The sequence below is a fragment of the Branchiostoma lanceolatum genome, chromosome 13 (assembly GCF_035083965.1).
Source record: "Branchiostoma lanceolatum isolate klBraLanc5 chromosome 13, klBraLanc5.hap2, whole genome shotgun sequence".
In the NCBI taxonomy this organism is placed as follows: Eukaryota; Metazoa; Chordata; class Leptocardii; order Amphioxiformes; family Branchiostomatidae; genus Branchiostoma; species Branchiostoma lanceolatum.
The window spans coordinates 10,288,531-10,306,704 of NC_089734.1; the positions used below are offsets into that span (position 1 = coordinate 10,288,531).

At 41.7% G+C, this 18,174-nt stretch overlaps 1 protein-coding gene and 1 long non-coding RNA gene across 3 annotated transcripts; one reads left to right on the forward strand and one right to left on the reverse strand.

The window, feature by feature from the left end:
• LOC136447097 (proton-coupled zinc antiporter SLC30A2-like) lies at nucleotides 1-12,252 on the reverse strand. Of its 2 annotated transcripts, XM_066445788.1 has the most exons (12): nucleotides 11,737-12,252; nucleotides 8,211-8,284; nucleotides 7,858-8,043; nucleotides 7,265-7,279; nucleotides 6,679-6,788; nucleotides 6,022-6,151; nucleotides 5,437-5,583; nucleotides 4,888-5,041; nucleotides 4,127-4,397; nucleotides 3,430-3,535; nucleotides 1,765-1,899; nucleotides 1-863 (listed from the first exon to the last, which is right to left on the reverse strand). In XM_066445788.1, the coding sequence occupies exons 1-12, from the start codon at nucleotides 12,042-12,044 to the stop codon at nucleotides 718-720; spliced, it is 1,782 nt and encodes a 593-aa protein (XP_066301885.1). In that variant the 5' UTR covers nucleotides 12,045-12,252; the 3' UTR covers nucleotides 1-717. The 2 variants fall into 2 exon arrangements, with proteins under 2 accessions (XP_066301885.1, XP_066301884.1); XM_066445787.1 differs by lacking the exon at nucleotides 7,265-7,279 and having other exon boundaries at nucleotides 11,737-12,068.
• Nucleotides 12,253-13,948: 1,696 nt separating this feature from the next.
• Nucleotides 13,949-15,626, forward strand: LOC136447886 (uncharacterized). Its single transcript, XR_010757792.1, has 3 exons — nucleotides 13,949-14,089; nucleotides 14,605-14,704; nucleotides 15,259-15,626. It is a non-coding gene; the product is annotated as an uncharacterized lncRNA (long non-coding RNA).
• Nucleotides 15,627-18,174: the final 2,548 nt, after the last annotated feature.

Consider the following 18,174-nt stretch of genomic DNA (forward strand, 5'->3'; position numbering starts at 1 on the left):
TTTTGTTGGATGCGTTTTTCTTTATTCCTTTTTTTCAATATTCTCTACAGCAATTAATATACTTAGCATTCGTCGTCGGTTTCTCATTTCTCTTGATTATATCGTCTATGTCTATCATATTTCATTTCATACTTTAATCTGTCATTTTCTTATAGCTCATCAACAACGCGATGTCGTTAAGTCATGCATATTTGATATAGTTTTCTATATTTTGAATATCAGCGTTGTATCAATTACAATACGGCTTAGCGTGGTTGCTACACTGTACCATCTTAAGCGCATATACTTGGGAGCATCACAAATACAAACGATGTCTTCAAAACAATTCTCCACAATAAAATGGTAGACACAGATATTTGGGGGATGGGTGAAGCTACATACACAGCGGAAAACGATGCGCGAAGATTTTGATACATTTTGATACCTTTTTATTAAAGTATGGTACTGTCTATTTAGGTGTACTTAACAGTATGTGTACATATCTGAATATGGTACTGTATGAGGCGTTTTTACAAAGTTCTGGTCCTTAACGTTTTATACATAAGCACGTACACACTAGCATATTTCTACAACACTACATATTCACATATATTTATGATATCAAGTAGATCTTTACATTTTTATATTTGTCACATTCTGGGATATATCCTGAACATATAGATTTACAATTTAACATCAATGGCGATAAATACTGTTATATGTTGTGGAGTAAAACGCTCACTTAGCGGGAAGTCGGCAGTTTTCGCACGTTTTCATGATGGGTTGGAAGTCCTCGATCTGTAGAGTCACGTGTTGGATGTCGAACTCCAGGTTGACTTGTGACGTGGCATCCCGTAAAATTTCCTGGGAATCCGCCGACGGGTCTGTAACAGTGAGAACCGACTTTTATGTCTACTTCAGCATCAGGACTTTATTATTGAGAACGAAAAATGAAGCGCAAAAGAAACCATTGTGATGGTGAAAGGATCCGTGTGTGTGTGAAGGACGATGATCCGAGTATGGATGGATGGCGTTCAGCACCAAGGACAGGTATGTTTGCCTGTGCGCGGATGGCGTTCTGCAACAAGGATTGCCGTGTTCACGTGTATGTGGGTACCCCCGGGTAGTGTTCAGCACCAAGGAACATGTTCATTTACATGTGTGTGAATGGCGTTCAGTACCAAGGACAGGTATGTCTTTGCCTGCATGTGTGTGTATGGCGTTCAGTACGAAGTGTGGATAGTGTTCTATAACATAGGCATGTTTACGTGTATGTGGATAGTGTTCAGCACCAGGGACAGGTTCCTTTCCTTGTGTGTGGATGGCGTTCAGTACCAAGGGCAGGTACGTTCACCTGCGCGCGTGTGTGTGTGTGTGTGTGTGTGTGTGTGTGTGTGTGTGTGTGTGTGTGTGTGTGTGTGTGTGGATGACGTTCTATGACAAAGATAGGCATGTTAACGTGTGTGGATAGTGTTCAGCACCAAGGACAGGTTCATTTACTTGTGTGTGGATGACGTTCAGTATACCAAGGACAGGAATATTTACCTGCGTTGGGATGGCGTTCAGCACCAAGAACAGGTTACGTTTGCCTGGTATGAAAGACAGGTATGTTTATCTGTGTGTGGACGGCGTTCAGCACCAAGGACAGGCGTGTTTCCTTCTGTTATTCCTCCATTTCCACTCTATTCTAGTTACAACCATGTCCTTTCCACTCCATTGTTCAGCACCACAAATATTTGTGCAGCGTAGATTGGGCATATTCCAACCATTAGGCTTCCTACTGACCTTTGACAATGTGTGAGGTGAGGACGAAGTGATGGTCACACAGTATCCAGACGTGGAGGTCGTGAACTTGGACCACACCATTGACTTTGGTCAGGGTTTCAGCGACCTCACCAAAGTCGAGCTCACGTGGGAATCCTGTCAAAAGAATGAAATAAAAAAATGTAAAACTTGGCCTGACCTTTGAACCCTCCATAACGACCTACTGGAAACGACTGGACGATGACATCTTTATTATTGTTATTATTATTATGATAACCACCAGTTATTGTTTTTGTTATCATTTTTTATTGTTATCATTACAATTGTCATTGTTATTTATCTTTTTGATTTTTTTTCGTTTGTATTTGACTGTACGTATGCTACTCGTATTATCTACTTATGTATGTCGCAGAGCTGTTGCAAAGCTGTGTTAATCACTGAGCTGTGGCAACCCTAGACAAAATTACAGAAGATGTAGTTAAGCACAAGTATGGTAGCGTCAGGTACCAGTGTCCTGTGGTTTTGTGTTACTTGTGAAACATATCTCTCTCCACGTCTTTTACAGTTACTCATTGCACATTATCCTAGTTACCTATGTTTCTATTAGCATGATATGGTTGTTAATATTCACCCCGTTGCAGTTTTGTACGTTGATTGATTTATCAATTGATTGATTGAACAGATTGAATATGCGTGCATGAAATGGTTTATAGCTACAATACGTTTTGACTTTATTGGAATCTTGAGTTTTGACAGGCGTTTGCCAAAACCCAGTTGTGGCTATACAACACAGCACACAATTGGAAGACGGATGAGGCAAAAATATCGCACTATCGCACTAAAACTGAACGCATAACAGGCAATGAAAATAAAGGAAAGGAGAATATACTGTTTGCAATTCTCAGTTGCCCTTTTATTTCACGATTTTGAAAATCATAACTCCTTAGCTAATATATGTAAGTACAGCAGTGAATTATCAATAAAACAGTGCTTGCAAGCCAATATGATAATTATGGAAACAGTATAGCTAATAATCTTATCAGAGCAATTTAGCTCTTGGTGTCATGACATCTACTGACGTCACTTTTCAGAGTGCCCAGGGCCGTGGACTGATTTAATTTAGATACTCCGCCAGTAACGAAAACATATTGGCAGCCTGCGGTACCTGTCAGATATGCCAGGCAGCGCTGTAGATAAGACTAGGGTCATTTCTGTATCTTTTATCTTAGTGATATTGATTGGGGAGTGAATTGTAGGGGATTTTAATCAAAGTAGCTAGAACGCCACAAACACTTGGTGCTATGTTGGACACTCAAAATTTGATCAATTATAGATCGGGAGGGGTCGTTGAAACGGATGTGGTAGAATGGTTAGAATTACTGGCTGAAATATGAAATACAGGGAAGCACGGTGAGAAACAAAATGTATAGATCACTATAATGACAGAAAAGACCGCAGGAGCTGTTTTTAACTAAAAAAAAGGGCCACGGACGTTGGCATTTTTACTACGATGAGAAAGGAGCAAAGGGGGAATAAGGATGGAGGGAATGTAGTGATTGATAAATGAGGAAGGAAGGGAGGAGGAAGAATGATACCGTAAAGAAATATATCAGCGACAGCGTACCCTGCACAGCTGCAGTGTACGGCGACATGGGTCGGAACGGGGAAAAATATTTTCCAGCCTACCCTGCATAATAGCGATGAGCAGGTCCCGCATGACGCTGATGGTTGTGATGAGGACCAGGATGGAAAACACGTAAGTACAGATGGGGTCAATGGCTTTCCACGCCGGCTGCAGAAACAAACCAACAAAGAATTTACAGAAAAATTCTCTTTGTACAGCAGTCGTAATTGGTTGGAATGTTGTTTGTGTTTGAGGTGTTAGGTGACTGACCAGTTTGGACAACATTCTGTTGTGTGTGGATGGTACGCCTTTGCCTGTGTGTGAATGGCGTTCAGCGCCGAGGGTAGCTATAGGTGTGTTTGCCCGTGTTTGGTTGGGCGTTCAGCACCAAGGTCATGTTTGTTTGCCTATTTGTAGATGGCGTTCAGCACCAAGGACATGTATGTTTGCTTGTTCGTGGATGGTGTTCAGCAAAAATGGACAGGTACATTCGCTTGTGTGTAGATGGCGTTCATCACCAATGACGGGAATGTTTCTTTGTGTGTGGATGGCGTTTAGCCCCAAAGGCAGGTGTGTTTGTGTGTCTGTGTGTGTGGCGTTCAGCGCCAAGGATACATATGTTTGTGTGTGTCTGGCGTTCAGCACCAAGGACAGGCATGTTTGCTAGAATTGCACGTATTCGACAGCAAAATAACAAAATCATCATTCATGCTCCAAAATATACAAATGAGCCAGTGATTGACAGGTGAGCAGACTTACCCTGACGTAAATGATGCACGCCGCCAGGAGCACCCCGAGACTCTGCAGGAAGTCTCCCAAGACGTGGATGAACGCCGCTCTCACCAGGATGCTCTTGCTCGGTGCCTTAAAGGTATTGGACGAGAGCCCGAAGAAGACGCGGATGCGCTGCAAGATGTCGTCAGGGTTGTGGAAACTGTCGGGAAACTCCGGGTCCCCGCCGTGGGTGTGGCTGTGACCATGGCCGTGACCGTGCCCCTCGTGCGCCTGCTCGTGCAGCACGTAACCGAGGCTGGGGAGGAAACACACGCCCGTTATCCTTAGGTCCCGATTGGAAAAAAGGGTCCCACCGGTAGTTGACGGGCTGTTGTTTTGCACTTTCGGACGTGACCTCAACGTGGTCAAAAGTCTTCCACGTGGGAAGTATTCCAAATTTTCCACGTGGGAAAACTTTTGGCTGCCGGGCTATTTTTGGCCCCGACCGGGACCGGACTTAAAATCAACGCGGGAGCCGGTAACAAATAGACGCCGTGAGCTCTGAGCCAAGCCGTTCTGGCAACCTCAAGAAATTCTTGATTGTTCCAAAAAAAACGAGAAGGATATTAAACAAAATTCAAACCAATGTAGGTAGAATATACAAGATTGTACATTGAATATCTGTGTATCTGTGTACACAATTGCTAGGACCCTCTACTACTTTTGAGCCCGTTAAAAGTTGCTATCACCCTCTATGACTTTTGAGCCCGTTGAAAGATTTAGAATTTGCTTTTACTTAGACTCACATGGTGTTGACGATGACGCCTATGACTGCTGTGATCAGCATGATGTTCCCGTGGATGTGGTACGATCCCCTAACCAGCCGCATGGTGGCGCAGTAGACCAGCACACCGGTCACGATCCACACGATTATGATTGACGTGAGAGAACCCACCACCTCTGTGAAGGGGAGAAAACATTGTCGAGAGCACATTCGGATGCTGCAATATGTTTTAGCTGTAATAACAGGGAGGTGGCTAGTATTGTCCACAGGGCCACTCCACATCTTTACGTATGTATCAATAAAGGAAATAGACAACAGGTCTATCTACAGAAGTCTTAAATAGGAAATCAGAGAGTGCACATCTCATCCTTGCTCTTCTATAGTAGTGGCTATCACTTAGTAACACTTGTGGCAGCAGTGGGATGTATCATATTACACAAAATGTCAAGCTCATGTCCCAAACAGTCCCACTTGCTCTGTAATGTTTAAGTTAGAACATATTATTATTGGTCAAGTCAATAATGAGGACAAACACAAACAAGCTTGGATAGAGACAATATTTCTGACTTACGGACGCGCAGCCAGCCATACGTCATCCGTTTCGTCCGAGCTCGCGATGACAACCGGATGGAAGCGAGGCTCAACAGGAACGAGGCTACGTCAGCCAGCACATGCGCAGCGTCCGTCTGCACGACTAGACTCCCAGCGAGGTACCCACCTGCACACATTCAACACAAACACATTACAGTTTTGGAGCAAGAGTGAGCTTATGTTTGCCAGCGTATGTTAGCCTTAGTGTCATCTTAATTAGTCAACCGGGCACCCATACTCCCGCCTCACCAACAGTTCGTTAGGGGAGGGGGGCGCCGATAAACTAACTGGGTTGCATGAAATTCAGACTAAGTTTACGTATGTACGTAGTTCATAATGATGCATCAAAGCGAAGTATATATCTAAAGATGATATCAGTTTTATTTGCAAGTTCTAGCCTGAGGACTAATTGCAACAGGAAACAATACATAGAAAAGTATACAGACAATAAGTGCAAGTGCAAGTTAACAATGTGGACAAGTGGAACAAGTGACTTGCGGAATACAATCTACGCTTTTTGGATTTGAGTTATTTTGTTGATGTATGAAGTATGTATCGTTAGTACCTATTAGCTCCATGACAACAAAGAAGAGTGACAGGCAGGTTGCGATGAGCAGTTTTCTAAAAGCTTTTCTGTTCTCTTCCTCAGGGTTTTCTGGGCGGATCGCGTGGCAATGGAAGCCATCAGGCCCGATCTGTGAAGTCAAGAATACAAGAAAGTTATCGGGTGCTCTAATGAAGATCTCACAATGGTCTCGTAACAGACATTCCTGTTCAGACTAGTAATACTAGTAATTACCGACATGGAGGTATACCTTTTTGTCTGTCTGACTGTCTATGTGTGTGTGTTTCTGGATTTTGTGGTCAGCATAACTCAAGAACCTCAATTTGGATTCTGATAATATTTGGCATGTGGGTAAGTCTTGGCAAGACAAAGGTCAAGATCGAGTTTGGGTCCCCTGGTGTGTGACCATGTTACTGAAGCAGAACTTCGTTTTGGTATCTTTCGTTCTGTACGTGCTAAGGTACTGATGTTTTGGTGGCAGATCCTAGTAGCTTTTGATGTAAGGAAGAAGCGGTATAGGTTTGGGCCCCCTAGCAGCTTGCTCTAGTTTATCGTCTGTTTTAATGCATTTCCAGCTCCACTTTACCAAACAATGTTAACACAACGTTCGGCAGATTCTAGGAAAGAGAAAACTTGCTGTAGACTTCCCGATCCTACCGGAAGACGGTTGCCAGTTAGTCCGTTGCGCAGGGGCCGCCCCCCTTCCTTCGTCTCCGTCTCCGCCGGCCCGACCGCTAACAGGCTGCCGTCTGACCCCTGGTCCGAATCTGGCGACATCAACAAGCTTAAGGTTCGTGCTTTCATTGATTTTACATTTTCTTACAAGGAAGCAAAGTTTAAGTCAAGCCAACAAAACACGGACGTTGTCGATACAGATTTTTACGTTCTTGAACTCACCGTAGCGTTCTATAGAATTTTGTGCGAAATTCTATAGAACACAAAATCTATACTGCAAATTTCCTTCTCAGGGGCAAGAAGTAATGTCAGGGTCAATTGGATGTACTCTTAGTCTAGATGATCTTGAAATCACTATCTTGTTTGCGAGAAATATCACATCAATATGGTCTGATGCACTGAGTAACTACATAGTGCCATTTCTACACCATTGAACTTTCACATCAGAGCCATGGGGCACATCACATGATCACACTGTGATCTGTGCACTGTGACGGTAGAATTAGAAGCATATAGCTACCAATTTTAAGTCACCTTCGCGACAGTAGAAGTGAGTGCGAGTACTTACATTTAATTTTGGTGCCTGGACCAGCGTTTCAAGTCGGGGAGAAAAAGCGATGAAAACGGTAAGTACACCTCTTTTGAAGGGATTATAAGGTAAAAGGATCGGAAAAGGATCAACTGATTCACCCGAACTTTTTGAAACTTAGCTTGAGTACCCCGCCAACATGACAGTTCTCCGTCCCATACTGCATAAAAGGTCGCGCTGCATAAGATTATAATGCCACACATTAGGAAGATCCACCCTTCCAACCCCAATGAGCGGCAAGGAGGGGCGCAGAAGATAGAAGAAGAATTTATCGCGCGACAATTGCAATAGGTACAATGTATGGCAACTTGTAGATACATGATAATTAAACTACTTCTAATATCTAAACGTTTTAAAGAACTATTCTAAAACATGACTAACAGTAGAGACAATGTATCTAAAAGTGTACATGATAGATATGTATGCCACGCTCTCTAGTTTCTACTACTACTACTACTACTACTACTACTACTACTACTACTACTAATACTACTACTACTACTACTACTACTACTACTACTACTACTACTACTACTACTTCTTCTACTACTTAGGAATGATGAAAGTCTTACCATCAGATCGAACAGTATCTGGTGTTGACGGCGCTCTGCGGAACTCCGTGCTGCTGTTGACCCCCAGCAACTGGTCAATCTCGTCCTCTAGCGATTTATATCTTAACTGCAGGCGGCCTGCCTCGCGATAGTACCGTTCCAGCTCCGCTTCCAAGATGGCGGCTTGCAAGACGTCAGTAGTCAATGCTATAAAGTTGTGAACACAAAACAAAAGTTTGACGCCAACGAAAGTTGGTAGTATATCTTTTTAACTTATAGTGAATAACAACGAAGAAAAGTATCAACAAGTGCATAACTTCAGTTCAATGTCAGTTTCACAACTAGATTGTAGTTATTTCCATAACATTACATACCCTTGTCACGTGTAAGACTATAGGCGGCATTGTAGGCTCTTGCGAAGCCCGTCCAGCTCTTTTCCCTGTCGGCCCTTAGAACAAAACAATAATTGTTATAGCTAACAGTCGTGTAAAGAAAGCAGCACTGTTGTATTTTCAACGTCTGCTATAGGAATGCACTGGCTTTAACAATGGCTATTCCGAAAGTTCATACTCGGTCAATGATTGTGTTTTCATGATGCCCCTGCCTCGGGCTATATTGAAGAATCAGAGGGGTAAATTATGGGGTATGTAGGTTTACACGGTTCACTGGAACAAAGCCAGCTACAAGCTTATATATGTTCTTTATCACCTACACCATGTACCAACAGTGCTACTCGTCACACTGTCTCTACTAAGTTTGTCGATGACTTGAACTTACTAAAAAGTCAGACATCCTATCTCAGCACCTTCAACATCCAGAAGTACTGAGCTGACCTCGAAAAGTGGTCGTACGACAACCACATGAAACTCCATTCCGCTAAATTGAATTTCAGCTAGGTTCCGTACGCAACACACACATGGTAGTAATATGATAACGATACATCATGATAAGCCCCTGAGAGCCCTCTCTAAGACAATCCATTGATGTTGGATGTTTCTGGATTTAGATAGTAGAGAAAGACACTGTGTGGGTGGAATGGGCCTGGTGCCCTGTACATGTAGCTTGGAATATCTGCCTACTTCTAAAAACTACCACTAAAATTTGACATACTGCGATTCCACATTTCAAGTATGACCTCCTGCATTAGCATGAATCTTAAATCGAACAAAACTGTTCTAAATCTGGAGTTGTTCCGAGAAAATACGTCATTAATTGTGACGTCATACGTTCCCCCAGAGAGCCTTTAATTGGGCAGTGTTGTCACCGACTGTAATTTCAGCATAATTTTACACTTCGTTAGATTCCGGACATGTGGATTAGTTGCACTTCGGGACCTTTCTAATTCAGACTGAGAATTGTCAAAGTATCACGGTGTCTGAGGACTATACGTGGACCCCATGCTTACGGCTGATTTCGGAGATTCTCAGTCTATCCCTGTGTTGTTGTTAGTGTTTTATAATGTCCTTGATGTTATATAACTATGCTCATGTAATGCCCAACACCCCGATTCATGACCCGCCCTCAAGGCAATCTCGTTAATACTCTGACAAAGATATATGCAAGGTTATGTTGAACAGGTCAACCGCATAGCCATATCAATGCGCAGTAATTGTTTTCTTTCACTTTGTTTTGTTTTTATGTCACCATTTTGCAATATATATACATATCGAGATGACTCGGATTAAGTTTAGAAAGAATATCAAGAAAATAAAAATGAATCCTTGAATATACTGGAGATAAACAAAATAAACCTAAAATCTGACGATGTTCTAAGTTGTAACACTCCCTCTGCTTATGGGATTACTATAGTTGCACCTTTTTAATGGACGTCTTCCGTTATATGTATATGTAATATGCGTCATATGTTTGGGCAGTCCCCGTTAAGTGTTCTAATTATTTACTGTCGCCTTTTGAGCGCACGCACACCACTGGGCATCAATGTGCGGTCACCGTGATTATTGCGTTTTTGTGCGGTCTCTTGGGGAGGAGGGTGACTGACATTTCTTCCGTCCAATCATATTTCATTTTGTTATAACGTTAACAAAAATACGACGCTTTATGTCGATATTCCAAACTTATTCCTATTCAAATTCAGGAATTCCGTTTGTAATTTAAGACAATGCAATAAAAGACGCTTTTGTTATTTGCAATTACAATGACTCGCCCTGAACTCGATTACGTAATTATGTAAGCATTTAGTCAATAAAGCATAACATGGTTCCTTCATTAAAACATCTGTTAGATGTGTAGGATCGATAGAAACATAATTGGACAGGGGATTTTACAACCAACAAGACAATTTCCCCACTATGGACAGGAAACACAGAAGACTGGAATCGGCGCACATATAACTGCATGCAGCTACATATGTAGACTGTATTTCTAGAAATATACACATTATAGTCTTTTATCTATGCACAAAGTAGGGAAAAATGCCTTTTTATTTCAGTGAGTACATTTGTATGGCTTCCAAACAAGAGAAAACAAAAGGTGATTCTGTTTTGAACGAAGCATTAGAAACTATATGAATATCACGCCAAAAATAATTACTCAAGCAACTGGATAAAGTTTTGAAAAACTTTATCCAGTTGCTTGAGTAATTGTTTTTGGCGTATCTTACTACCTGGATGTCTAATTTTCATCAACGTATATGAATATCATTTCGACTCTTCGCACTTACTCGCTAAAGAATAATCTGACCCTTTTCTGCAGTATTCTCTGTGTACACATATTCAGAGCTATGGTAGTAGCTAATTAAAGGTTAAAAGTACCACATAAATTCCAAATGAAAGATTAATTGAATGCATTTTTAGTATCGCTGTATCGCTTCAAATTCCATACAGTAGATACCAAATTTAGTTTTTAGTTGCTGCAAACGTTGATCCCCACGACGAAAAATAGTGCAACTGTTGCAATATTTTTCGTCGTGGGGATTAACGTTTGCAAGCAAGCCGTTTTGTTGGGCATGGTGGACATTTGACGGAAATATGGCCGTTTTATATAACTTTCTCACCAGCTTGCCGTCTCTAGGCAAAGTGTCCTTGTTCTTATTTCTAAGGACATGGCCTCTGGGAGGAATAGAGGGCGCTCTCACCAGCGGAGAAAGGATACCCCTTGAGTGTAATTTTTCGTAATCTTTGCCACATAAGTGCACAGAACCGCAATGTTAACAGTCATAACCTTTAGCTTGTGGTAAAACGGTATAAGGCCAAGGATTTTGGGCAATATACTCCAAACATCGCAGCCTATGGAGAACTTTCTATCAACACCAATATGAATGTTAATGTATTTTCAATATAGTCGAGCATTCAACTCGCCATCATAGGTTAGGTTGTATTTAGCATGTTTGTTTGTTTCTAGGTTTGTTTACGTGTCTTCAACCGGACTGCATGAAAAGTTATTTGATTCTATATTTCTGTTTTCGGTGGTGGCCTGGAAAGTGATTCTAGAAATTACCCGTAGCAGCATGTGTCCATGTAGTGGGCTTCTCTTTTTCTGACAAGTACTAATTCATATATACCAAGTCCATTTTATAAGACGTATATTTGCGTTTTCCCCACTTGAATACTTACTCAATTGCTAAGTATAGTTTGTTATCTGTTGTGGCTGCAGAGTTGTAACTTTGAAACTATGCTGGATTGTCAGAGTTTCTGCCTCCCGACTGCTTTGCTGTCCATTTCTCGAATCGATCTATACTTAACTTCGACATGTTTTCGTCATTTGACCTTCGGAATGGAAGTTGTTAAACAACTTGCCTTAGAATGACCCAATGACTCTGGCTTCCATTTTCCAAATCCACTATAGGCTACGTAATCCTTACCTCTTTCAATCAGATAACATCTCGAAAAGCGGACTGACAATAGATGTTTTAACAATGAAAAGCTGAGAGTGCAGGCTTACCGATCGTCGAAGAGCAGCGGGTGTATGAGTGTCCTCTCTACGGCACATGACCCAATCAACCCCGCGGCGTCCCTCGGTGTGGCGTACAGTCGGTACCCGCGCTTGACGTTCCCATAGTCCGTGTAACTGTACTTGGCCTCACACTCCTGACAATACAGGCACACTTTCCTGCGCGTGACGAGTCCCTTCTTTGTGAAGTACAGAACGGTTCCTCTGTCGGTGTCGTCTTCGGTGGGGGTCAAGGGCTCGACCGAAGAACACAGGAGACACACCGTGGTGGGCGGAGCGAGCACGATCTTGTCATCCATTTGTGACTGTACTACGTAGTACCAGTAGAACGTGTCAATCCCATTTATACAGATTATACCGTGATTACGTACACGCCGAGGACACAAATACTGGCGCAGGTTTCTCCACACATATCTTGTACCAACCAGAGCAATGTAGTCTAGAGAACAGCCACCTAGCAAATACACTTTCTGAACTCTCTGTGAATCAACAAGTCCGCAAAGACTCTTCTACTTGTACCTTTTTGCCAGGCTGTCTGTTCAACCCGTGTGCAAAATTTGTACATTGGGCAGTGTGCAAAACAACAATCGGAGGCCATCTTAATTTTTTTCTGGAAGTAACGATAGAATTATACCTTAAGATTTGTTCTGAAAGACTATCTTATCCTTTAAGCTTCGGATAGCCTTGATATGACTTTTGGTAAGACAATAGTTTGAACTGAGTAAGGAAGTAAGGGTACGAATGGAAGTGTTTAGAAGGATTTCGTCATTCATTCCCACCGTCGTCACATTTTGCCCAGGGCGTCACTTGTCCGGCCGGTTTGGACCGACTCATTAAGGGGTGGTGTCAAAAATCATTCTACGGGTTAAACTAAAGTCAATTTCTGCTATCAACACGACACGTAACAACCATTCAAGAGCACTGATAGTCGAAATGCGTTCAAATTGCAATAGAATGCACATACAAGTACGTATATATACAGTAAACGCGACGAGGTTTGAATTTACTGCATTATTTCCAGACAATTAGATTGCACAAAAACCCCCGGCCTTGGCCTTTATCCTTTTTATAGTTCAAAGCAAAAGACTTACAGGTAGACAAAATGGTAAAAATACCAAGGGAAAATGTCACATATAAATCCTAGTGCGACATAAGGTCCTATATGGAGATATAGACGATGCAAATTTGATTAATCAGGAACTACGAATAAACTTCAAATGAAGACCTTTAAAGAAATCTAGAAAAAACATACTAAGAGATAAATTGAAAATAATCGAAGAGATATTGAATACATCGTAAGAAAATCCGTGGCGGAGTGATCGTGGTAAAGAAGCTGTAAAACATTTTGGAGCTGAAAAGTTGAGTGATAAAATCATAGCACAAAGATTGCCCGGTTGAATACGTAACCACCACTAATAGTGCTTCCTTCTTCTTACAAAAATTATATCGTTTATTGGAATAACGTGATTGTGAGCCTGTCCCCTGGAGATATGGCCGGGATTATTAAACGGTGGTGATATGGGGGATAGAGATGTGATAACGCGTAAGATGAACGACCTGAGATAATCTGAAATTAATTTCCAGCGAGATTAGGGTGATGAATTTTACACGGCGTGGGCTGGATGACGTCATTACCAGACGACCCGAAAGAAAGTTCTGTGCCGTTTTTTGTGACCCAAATTCTGTAGTGGTTCCCGGCAAAGTATGTGCATTTTTAAACAATACAAAAGTAACCCAAGCAACTCTATGGATTCTAGATCTGTAAACGGTCAGACGTTTTAGAGAGCATCCACTATCTTTCATCGGTGACTGTGATAGCGGATGCCATCTGAAACGGCTGACAGTTCACAAAATGTATCCAGTTGTTTGAGTAATTTTTGTATTGATAAGGTATACAATCTTATCACCTTTCATCTTATCAACTCTAATCGACGAGTGTACATTTTTATTTCACTTTATGTTCTTGTGGCAATACTTGCAAAATGTTGTTGAATCTTCTTGTCTTTTAAATTCCTACACGGTTTTTTATTCAATATTACCACCTGTCAAGTTCGACACCCTACGACTGTCCCATTGTTTGGGACCAGAATACACAAATCCCACAAAGACGTAAATCCCTTTTCAAGGCCGGCACTGTGAAAACAACTTGTTGTTCACTAGAGTGCAGGTGAAGACTTTCACTGACAACCGCCTTTATCCACAGGTAACACCGTACGTCAGAAGAGGCCTCGGCACAGGGCTCGACCCGTAGAAGGTCAGTGATCCCTTGACGTGGCTGACATCTGTGCTAATGGTGACGTCATTTTCGTCCGGACAAGAATGTACCTGCCTTCAAATACCGAAGGTTGGTCAATCGCCTCTTGCTTGCAATTTCTTAACTCAGTAACTGAGAGAAGTAAACGTCTCTGTTACACGTTGTAATCCACTTAATTTGTAGGGGACTGATTGGTTGGCTGTATCTGCTTCGTACGTGTAACGCTAGGCCAATTGCACCCCACAGAGTTAATTAAGACTGAAAGGCAGCTTCAGGGCTTGTGCGATATGTTTGTCCCTCAGTTCAATTTGTTATGGGTGACATCTCTTTGTATCTATTCATTGATAGCGATGACACTCCATACGTGAATGTGTTTGTTCGTATAATCACAAAGCTTCAACTGAGATTGTTTGGGGATATATGCACCTGTTCCTGTTTATGGTTGAAACATAAAACTCATAGAGATCCTTTCGGCATGAATCTTCCGACGTACAGCGAAGTTCTAAACATTGACAGGCAACATGTATACGTCCTCAGTGAGGACGGTGTCCCCTATCTGCTGACCTGGTATTCATGCATATTTCTCTCCGTTTTTCTACCGATAGGACTACTGGAGTACGTTTCGGATATAGCTACGGGTACCGGATAGGGCTACGAGTACCGAATAAGGACTATCGGGATTCCGGATCAAGTTATGGGTCTCGGGTAGGTGTGCGTCTTGGTATAGGGCTATGGATACCAGATAGGGATACAGAGGTCCGGTTAGGGCTACTGGTACCGGATAGGGCCATGGATACCGGATAGAGCTACGGGTACCGGACAGGGCTACCGGAGAGAAAATAGTGATGAATACCAGACTACCTGCCATCAGTAGTATGGCTCAAATACCCTAGTCGTTCTACCTGAACTCCGTAGCTTTGTACGAATGTACACGTAGAAGTGAATGGTAAGGAGACCGCACGTGAACCTGTGATCAGAAGGTCTCATCCGAATACAACACTGCCATTGTCAAGGACGATTAGATCTAGAGCTGAGACTTACGATCGGAATGTTACGCACTTGTAGTTTTGAATACACTGTCTTTTCTAGACCAGCCCTACGCGTTACCAGGTGCCTGTGGGTAGTGTTAGTGCTATTTGTTTATATACACGTATTCAAAATAAACGGTTTGTGACTTCAGCAAAATGCAGCATGTACATGTTTCAGAGCTGAACGCCCATTTTCTCCCATTCTCCCAAACTGTTGTTTGTTCACTACAGAAAACCATACTGATAGTCGGTATACTCTTGAGACACAGTGTCATCTGAATGACAATCCTGTTGATGACCACCCCAGGCGAAGCACATCCACCTATAATTAAAGAATTCTTGGTAAGTACAATTAATTCAGAAACGTTAACGAACATCTGTACTTATTCAGGGTCTGATTGGTCATTTTCTGCCCTGTAGTATAATGTGCGTAACGTTAGAAGGGTAGATGTGCCGTCAAATATGAGGTTAGATTTTTTTAGATAACAGAGAGCATATAGACAGTTCGTAATGTTCTTTGAAAGAAAAACAACAAAAGAAAAACAACCAATGATTGTAAACCGTTGCTATGTATCCAATTAAACATTATGAGTCAATGTACAAATGTCACACGACTGTACGTGTTGTATTTTATTTTATTCTACGACTGTGAAACTTACCACCAGACGGGCTCGAGTTAGTCTCTACCACACAAAACCTCCTTGGCCAGACTAACTACGCCGGCTATCATGGCTATAGCGAGAATATTTGCCAGGGAAGTTTGGCCACCGTGCAGAGGGTTTCATTTGGAGGCACAGGGGGATATTTTAACCTGACCGTGGACTGACTTTTCTGGCCAATTATTCCTTTTTTTGCCGACTTTTACGATCCGTAGGAAGGCCTGGTGGAGGCTACCGACCCAGTTTATAGGGGATATCACATTGATAAGTCAGGCGGTATAACGTCATTAAAGACTACAGGAAACCCCCAGGGTTACAGATCGTGTCAGATAATAAAACTGTAGAGATAGTGCCGGTGTGGGCGTGTTATTTTATTGTGACTGTGCGTCTTGTGATGTAATTTGCATTGATAGTATTTGGAGTGGTGTTTCTTGGACAAGTCTTTGCTAGTGCGGCTAGTACGGTAGAAATTGTTTTTGTGTTTTCAGGATCTGGATGTGGTATCAGGGAGGATCGTGGATGAAATGAATCGGTGCCAATACTTCGTGTATTTTTCCTTAATTTGTTTTAATAGTTCTATTTGTTTATTTGCAAGTTCTTCCCCGAGGGCTAATTGCAACATGGAACAATGCATGGAAAAGTATACCGAGTTAGGTTAACGTTGTCTTGTTTCAGAAGTTGGTGTAACAAACTAACCTCCACACTAGTTCATGGAGTACATTGTCTTGTTTCAGAAGAGAGTTTACCAAAAATTCAGCCCAACAAGCGGCTCCCCTTGCGTCCCTGGCTATATTGCACCATGAAGTGTGCCTCACGCCTTCCAGCATTTTGTAAGAAAATTGGATCTATTGACAGACAAACAGACAAAACACCGTCCAGTTTGTTTAATGTCTTCTTGATGCTCAAAACAGAATTGAAATTTTGACATAACAGCGCTTCAGAAAGTGACAATTTACAGGAATGTACACTCGACCACTTCTATTGGAAAAATGCGAAGGAGATATATCAGTTATGACCTAATACCACGTTGATTTGTTTGTGAAATGTCCTAAATATTGTCAATCCTTCTTTTATATCGTCACATTTTCGACATTAAAGGCAAATAAGTCTACACTATTTCGACCCCTTTGCGTGCCTTCCGCGATTTCTCCATTCCCGAAAAGACCGAATTTTGGCAATTTGACGGTCGTCTTAGTCCCTTTCGCGGGGACGGCCGTGTGCGGTACTGCAGGTTAGGCTCTCTTAGGGTACATAGTCTCTTATTGTAAAAGTTTGAAAAAATACAAGACGTTAGGCACAAATCCAGTGAACACTTTCCCAAACAGTTCCAGATGTATTCATATATATTTAGAATAACCTTTAAGACATTTAAGAATACGGGTTGACCTAAAAAGTGTGGATTGTTAGGCGCCCCTCGAGGAGCCCGTGTAGCACAATGGTCGCCCGGCGAAGCGCCGCCTATATTCATGTACACATCATTTCTTTAACACAATGTCTACTAATCAGTATTCTAACGATATATGTGGACATCTTCAGCTTTCCACTGAGAACTTTGGGACTTCCTCGACTGTTCATCCACTTGACTTGACATATAATAATAACTTTATTGCTCAACAATTGTACAAGGTACAGAGTATGGCATTCACTGGTACATAGATAACATTCTACTAGGCTAATCCGTCTATCTTATACAATATGGTGTACTAGTCTATCTTATACAATATGGTGTAGTAGTATATATAAACACCTGGACATCAGACCACAGCGTAATATAACAAGGACATACTTGCTGGTTTAGTGAAAACACTGTATTGTGTGCCGAATAAATTCATGCTTGCTCAATAGCAAGTTAAAAAAAACAGGAGACCCCGGACCCTGAAGGAATGTCCAATGAACAATTGCTGACTACTACGGATAAAACAACAATTTGTAACCACCGCGTACAAAGTCAATTACAAAGCATTGGTATTGTTTTGTTTGTATACATGTATGCAGTTTTTAGATGAATAGATCTTGTAAATGGAACCACTTTTACTTAGACATGGACGTCTGGGAAAAACTATGCCTTCTCTCCTTTCCCTTTCCCTTCACATTTGTTCCATCAGTATTAAACGTCAATATACTAGTAACCAATCCCCATTGATTGCAGTGTCACCGTGTGTTGTATAACTTGTATGCAATATCTATCTATATCAAAAGAAAGAATAAGTGATGAAAATAGTAATTAATTATAACACATTTATATCACATGTGTGTGCATGTTTGTGTGCATGTGTGTGTGTGTGTGCACGTGTATGTGTGTGAGAGAATATGTATGTGTTTGCGTGTGAGATCAACTGAAAGCTTGTAGTTCGTGGCCAGAACTTTATTTGCATTAGTGGACTTTTCATCGTCAGGTACATTACCATATGAATGAAAACTAAGCACACAGGTAGAAAAAAGTCAGCATTGCTATTGATGAAGGGAAGATTCGTGCCTTCAGGATAAA

Excerpts from the sequence above, each read along its gene's own strand:
- LOC136447097 (XM_066445788.1), bottom strand. The coding sequence starts at position 12,044 with ATGGATGACAAGATCGTGCTCGCTCCGCCCACCACGGTGTGTCTCCTG. Across the intron at positions 6,152-6,678 it reads TAACTGGCAACCGTCTTCCG|ATCGGGCCTGATGGCTTCCA; the intron begins GTAGGATCGGGA and ends TTGACTTCACAG. Across the intron at positions 5,584-6,021 it reads TGTTGTCATGGAGCTAATAG|GTGGGTACCTCGCTGGGAGT; the intron begins GTACTAACGATA and ends GAATGTGTGCAG.